Raw genomic sequence first — 6,872 nt, 5'->3', positions numbered from 1 at the left:
TCAGCTGGTGAGACCCCAACATGATGCCAAAGGGTCCATGCATGGCAGAAAGTGGTACACCTGCAGTGGCACAGCCTCTCTCATGGGACTCACCATGTTGTAGCTGCCCCTTGGTTCATGATGGTTCATACACCAGCTCCTGCTGCTGTGTGTGAGTCATTTAGTAGCTACACTGTTTGTAATGCTATACCTGGAAGAGCTTCTGTGAGGATGCAAGAAGAATGCAATTCCCTCCAGATATGACTGTGGTCAGTGTTTTGCACATACAGATCTCTGCTTTCGTTGCAGGTGGAAGACAGCATGTTGGATGTGTATGATTTTGTGTATGAGGAGGTGAGGAGGAATGCCTCCAGCTTCAGGAGGCATGAGCTGACTGCCATCCATGAAGCAGTAAGTTGCCTTTCAGCTGTAGCAGAAAACCTTGCCCTGGGGTATCTACTCAATGGTTTTGGCAGGCTGGGACTGACACCTGTGCTCTGCCTCATGGATGCTGCAATGCCATTTTCCCTTGGGAACCAAGTTCTCCAGCCTGCTGTGGAGTCTGCTCCTCCCTTCCTATTTTTACTTTCCCAGGTCTGACAAACCTGATTATCAACAGGAGGAGAGGGTCACCTCTCTGACCATCACTGTGGTGCAAGGTCTACAAAGCTCCTGCACTGCAGAAGATATACATCCTGTCTGTCTCAGCAGGCCCTCTGACCTGCTCCCTATCTGTGGTACAAGAATGTGGATATACACCTGGTCAAGCAGAGAGCAGGGAACAGAAATTCCACATAGTCCAGCAGTAGTATTTGACCTTGATAATTTTAATTTATCCTTGAGCCTATGGCTGAGGCTATGTGGCCTCTTACAATGCTGGAGACTGCTGTCAAGCTCCCAAAACCCACCTCTCAGGATGCTGTTGGTGTAGAGGATTTCTCTGTAGCTAAGTAGGTGGGCAACTGTGGTTACCCACAGCACAGGGAGAACACTTGCCCTCGAAGCCACAGGAGATGAGTGAGGATATCCTCCCTGGTAATAAATTCCTGAATCCCTGCTGAGTAAAGGAGATGCTATCCCCTCAATCAGAAGGGCATGTTTGGGTAGTGAGTTCATGGTATGCAGAAAGGCAGGATGGAAAGGTCAGCTCCATTCGCCTGTTTCCAGACACCTCCCACACAACTCTCTTTATCCTTCTGTGTTTTCTTAAATCATCATAACAAGTTCTTTCCAAAGCTGCTTCCATCCATGCTTCTCAAAATGCAGGAGAGGGCAAATTTTTCTCATTGCAATGGTGGTGGTGACCCTCAGAGCCATGACCAGGCATGGAGGTGCTTGCTCTCAGGGCTGTGAAGCAGTACATCCAGAGTCTCACTTGACAAGGAGAACCAGGCACAGTACCTGTCTTCACCAGTTGCATATTTTAGCCACTTAAATTGATACAGAAACAGTCCTACTTGTATTATTTTTTCCTTTTGCCAGAGCTCCAACCTCTCCAGTGCACCATGGCTATAGGAAACCAGCTCCACAGTGTGTATTGCTGGGGATTCCTGAGCCTGTAACAGGCACTAGAAACATGAGTCTGTGCATCCCTGGGTTTTCCAGCTGTTGATTCCATACCTACATGCTTTGCTCCTTGCTGCCCTGGCTGGGTAGCTCTGCCTGGGGCAGCAAGGAGGAAGCATGGCCCATTGCTGGCATCTCCTGCTACAGCAGCTAGTGGGTAGGGGAGAGCCCTGGCAGGTGGCTGGCAGACTTCTCCCTCTCTTCCAGTTCCTGTGCTGTGGGAAGCACTCTCCATTCGGGGACACGTCCAACGTTGAGCGCCAGACATGCCCACCTGGTCAGGCACATGATGTGGGACAGGTAAGGGAAGGGTTTCTCCCACACAGCAGCGGGGTTGTGCCACTATTTACTAACTGTTAAAACCTCACTGGTGTTAAAGTGAATGAGAATTGTGACTTTTTCATGGTTTGGGGTTTGTTTTATTGGGGTTTTGTTGTCTAACTAACAGCTCTGTATGCAGTGCTGCTCTGGGATCTACAGCACAAGAACATCGACCTTGAGACTGGATGTGGCACTTAGTGCCATGGTCTAGTAACCACAGTAGGGTTGGACTTGATGATCTTTGATGTCTCTTCCAACCCGGTTGATTCTATGATTCTATGCCCTGTTGGAGTGAGTCCAGAGGAGGGCCAACAAGATGATTAGAGGGATGGAGCACCTCTCCTGTGAGGAAAGGCTGAGAGAATTGGGTTTGTTCAGCCTGAAAAACAGATGGCTTAGGGGTGACCTGATTGCGGCCTTCCAGTACCTGAAGGGAGCCTACAGAAAAGATGGATAGAGACTGTTGTCAAGGGCACGTAGTGACAGGACAAAGGGGAATGGCTTCAAACTGAATGAGACTAGGTGTGGACTAGATATCAGGAAAAACTTCTTTCCTGTGAGGGTGGTGAGGCACTGGAACAGGATGCCCCATTGCTGGCACTGTTCAATGCCAGGTTGGATGGGGCATTGAGCATCCTGATCTAGTGGAAGCTGTCCCTGCCCATGGCAGGGGGGGTGGAACTAGATGATCTTTAAGGGCCCCTTGAACCCCAACCATTCTATGTTTCTGTGAATTAGGAGGGAGGAGGAGCCCTGGTGGATCAGCAGGCCCCAACCCACAGATGTGGTTTCCTTTGCAGGTCTAGAAAGCCTTCAAAATGCTTATGTTTGCAGCCTGTCACTTCCCTCCAGCTTCCTCCTCATCTCCTGTGTATGCAGAGTGTGAGATATCACAGGCATGTACCTGAGCACAAAATAAATGTTTGACATTTCCACGTGACACTAGTTTCTGAGGCTTAAAATGTGTTCCACTGGCAGCAAATGTAGAATTTGATGTAATTCCATTTTCTTGGGGCATTAAAAAGTTATTAAAATGAGAAACTCATGAAGCAGGAAGATGATGCCCAGCAGTAGCTTCAACAAGCAGTCCCATATCTTTACATGAAGCAGGAAGATGATGCCCAGCAGCAGCTTCAACAAGCACACTTCATTCCTCCTCTTTGCACTATCTCAGTGAGGCTGGTGGAAAAGCCACCAGTATTACTGTTCTTCACTGAAGCCACAACATAGACTTCATACTGTCTGAGCAAAACTATTGTATGATTAATTTTCTTCCACCAGAGTAGCCAAATCTGCTGAAGTAGCTAAAGCCATAGCATCAATATATGCTGTCTCCAGGGCAAAAACCCCCATGTTACTGGAGCTATGCAAACACGTTGTTGTCAGGTGAAGATGTCAAGGGCTGATGGGACACCATGATGTGCAGGCACACGTCAGCCCACAGGGCAGTGTTTCAAAGCACTGTGTCCAGGAACACCACATCTCCAGTCACAGTTGAACTTGGCTCAAAGAACATGAAGGGAAAGCAGAACAAAGCTGGGCACCATATGAGTGACTCCATTCCTCCCACCTACTGGTCTGTGTTTCCCTCTCTTGGGAGACAGGGAAATGGGTGGGAGGATGCGTTTTGCAACACAGGGAACCACAGAGTTTGGTGGCCTCACATTCACTCCTGGCTTTGAATGCTTTTACTTTGCTCTGCAAATTGCTTCATCATGGGCATACTCTTCTGAAATGCCTCTCTTGGCTAACACCTCCTGGATTTCTGTGGGGCCACTGACGTGCTTAAGGCTAATGCATATTAATGCTTGCTGCAGCTTGTGAAATTGAGCTGTTCATTGGCAACCTTGGGGAATGCATTTAGCATCTTGGTTCATCTGCTTTTTCATCTTTTCATTTCCCTCTTTCCATTTTCCAGTGGATGAAAAGTAAAAAGCTTTTGCATGAGCACAGTTACACACACATCCCCCACAGTCCAAAATGCAACGCACCGAGACAATCATAGGCATGTTGTAGTAATAGAAAATGTATTGCAGGTATTTGTGTCTTCCCAAGTTGCAGCAACAGCAGCAAAAAAGGGAGATCTGCCCAGCTGTGCAATGCTTCACCCCTCCCCTGCCTCACTATCTCTGGGGTTGCAGCAAGTGCTGTTGGGGGAATGAAGCCCTCCAACAAGCTGCTGCTGTGCTGCAAGGGGTGTCTCTTCTCCTAGGACTGCCTTCAAGAGATCCTGGACTTTCTGAAGAAGCACATGGACTTTGTCTTCTTGCTCCTGGGCATCACCATTGGCTTCACGGTAACAGTGTTGGTCCTTTCACATTTGGGCCCTTAATAGCAGGCTTCAGCAGGGAAAGCATATCCTAAATTAGCCCCCAGAAGCTCAGATTTTGGGTGATTTTGGAGGCCAGCAGCAGAGAAACAAGAAGTGGTGGACTCCACCATGGAAATTAGGAAGGGGCCAGGACCTGTCTTGCCCAGACTGATAGTTCGAGGGGGTTTCCTGCAGGAATAGGCTCACTGCACAATTTGTCTGCCCAAATGAGGCATGGCCCTGGGATTAGGGAATGGGATACAGCAGCAGTTGCCTTGCCCACATATCTTCTCCTGCAAGTGAGAGGCCACGTCACCAGGCTGGGGGCTTGCAGATCAGGTAGGAAGCTAGCAGCAATGGTAGAAAAGGAAATGCAGTAAAATCTTCATACTTTAGAAAACTTGCTGCCTCCTAGCTCAACCTAGGAAGTCGCTTTGTGCAGCCCGAGCTGGAAGGTCTTGAAAGCAACTGAGCACCAGCAGTGGAGTTGGAGAGCTCTGCAGAAAGGGAAGGTCTCATCCTATTAATGACCGCTAATGAACCCGGTAAAGTTCATCTCAGGCAGTGAGTGGGTAAATCACAGGCTTGTAAGGAACTGGCTGCAAAGGAGAGGAGCAGAGCATGTTGTCTGGACTCCCAGGTTCTGTCTTTGAAGGAGAATTTTGCAGAGGAGGAGAAAAGTCATCTTCAGAGGGTGGCTTGTGTATAAAGGGTAAGCACTGAATCTGTGAGTTTTGTTTGAGGGAGGACAAAATAAAAAATTAAATGCTGCAAGAGGAGCATGCTTTTCAGTGGTGAGTGGGCTTGATGGCTGCATGGGGATGGTCCCTTTCGAGCTGGAGAGTGCCACTAATTAAAACCAGCCTGCTTGTATGCCCACCCACTGCTTGGCAGAGGTGTATTGCTGTGATTACCTCCACATAAAGGCCCTGCATGTGTGGTGATGCATGCCAGAAAACAGTATGTGCCAGGAGACTTGTTTCTTCACCATGAAGGGAGGCTTGATCTGCTGTGATACTGACATGCTGCTCCCCAGCTGGGATGACCTTTCCCAACTGAAAGTCTATTTGGAGATTGTTTTACTCCATGTGTCCACCTCTGCGCAATCACGGGTTGGAATATTCTTCTGCAGCTAAATAAAACCCAGAGGAACAAACAATGTTTTATTTTATACTGCTAGCAGTAAATTAGGAAAACCATCAAGAATTGCTATGGAGCTATAAACGTGAAGTCACGTGTGAGTATTTAGCATCGCTTTCCAATTTTTCTCTGTATAGGGAGAATTTCACTGCAGCTATATTCAGATAAAAGCAGGAGTGTTTTTATTATATATATCCTTTTTTCACAGCTTGATGCTATAGCCAGATATGGCAGCTGTCTTTGAAGTGTGTGCTAGAGGAAATCTCACTGCACAGTTCACTATTGTGATGGCAGGATGCAAAGAAAGCACGTGACAAGGGCTATATCTGCTCTGATGTCACTGTCCCTTGGCCAACAATGCACACATGTGCCCAGATCAAGCTGCAAGCAAAAGCACTTGCATGTTAGGGCATACTTGAGGAAAGAGCACATTGTTTCAGCCCTTGTTATCCTTCCCACAGCAGCCTTACCTTTGATATGTTGCTTGTGTAAATCCTGATGTGTGATATACTAGGCAGAATATCACAATGGATAGGAAGTACACTGTCCTCTGCATTCATAACTCTGCACGTGCATGGGATGGTGTTTGGGATTGGTTTAGGGTTTTGTTTGTTCATTTGTTTTGTTGGGATTATACTCCAAACAATACATGGGTGTTGGTGTTTTTTTCTCCCTATGATATCTTTACAAAAGGTTTTTATTATGAGAGATATGTTTGTTTGCATACAGGAATGTTTTGTGGCAGGAATTTGAAATTTCAATTTCCTGGTTTCATCTTATTTCTTGGTATTTTTAGGGCTGGGTTTAAGCTATGCTGTGCTAATTCCAATCAGATGTTTTAACTGCATGTTGCTTTTTTTTTCCCTTATCCCATGTCAGAATTGGTGTGCACCACTAAAAACCAGCTCTCTTAAGAAAAATGTGACACCCTGATACACAAATTCAGACATGCGAAATGGACTGACAGGCAACATTTATGATTGCTTATTTGTGCAGATGAAGCATCATAATCAGTTCTGCATTTAATTGTATGCCTGCCTCATTCATTTCCTTTTAGGTTTATGGGATGATTCTAACTTCATTCCTCTGGTTCTCCATCCACTTCAGCACCAACCTGGACCGGAAAGGCAAATACATCCTGCGAGAGAGGTAGAAGTCCAATGTTCAGGCATCACTACTAGGTAGAGTCAGCTCTTGAAGCAGGAAGATGTCTGAAGTTACCCATAAAATCCCCTGGGAAGGCATTGTGTGGGGTCAGGCAGTGGGACGTGTGTCACATGTTTCCCTTTCCTGCTCTAGCTATCGTGCATTTCCATGCTGGTCAGAGCAGATGATGCTCTGAGGAGCAGTCCCATATCTTTACCTCAAACAGACAAGGACTGAGATGTGCACCTGAGCTCAGAGATGCAGATTCCTTAGCCAGGAGATGTATGGACTGTAGCTCCACAAGCAGGATACAAAGATCCCCTTAGGAAAAAAATGGAGAGAAAAGCCCAGCGAAAGTCACAGAGCTCAACTGTCATCTGAGCAGTTTCCTGTGACTCCCAAAGATGCA

At 47.0% G+C, this 6,872-nt stretch overlaps 1 protein-coding gene across 1 annotated transcript; it reads left to right on the top strand.

Annotated features, from left to right (window-relative positions):
• Nucleotides 1-269: 269 nt before the first annotated feature.
• LOC103797606 (tetraspanin-32-like) lies at nt 270-6,470 on the top strand (the record flags this gene model as incomplete). The annotated part of the gene is made up of 4 exons (XM_009069827.1): nt 270-390; nt 1,753-1,845; nt 4,079-4,162; nt 6,375-6,470. Coding segments are annotated over 4 exons (394 nt in total), but the record flags the coding sequence as incomplete, so codon positions are not given.
• Between the last annotated feature and the right edge of the window lie 402 nt (nt 6,471-6,872).

This window comes from Acanthisitta chloris, unplaced genomic scaffold (assembly GCF_000695815.1).
Source record: "Acanthisitta chloris isolate BGI_N310 unplaced genomic scaffold, ASM69581v1 scaffold36102, whole genome shotgun sequence".
Lineage (NCBI taxonomy): Eukaryota > Metazoa > Chordata > Aves > Passeriformes > Acanthisittidae > Acanthisitta > Acanthisitta chloris.
Note: the sequence above shows the minus strand (reverse complement) of the source record. Positions and strands in the feature narration are given on the sequence as shown.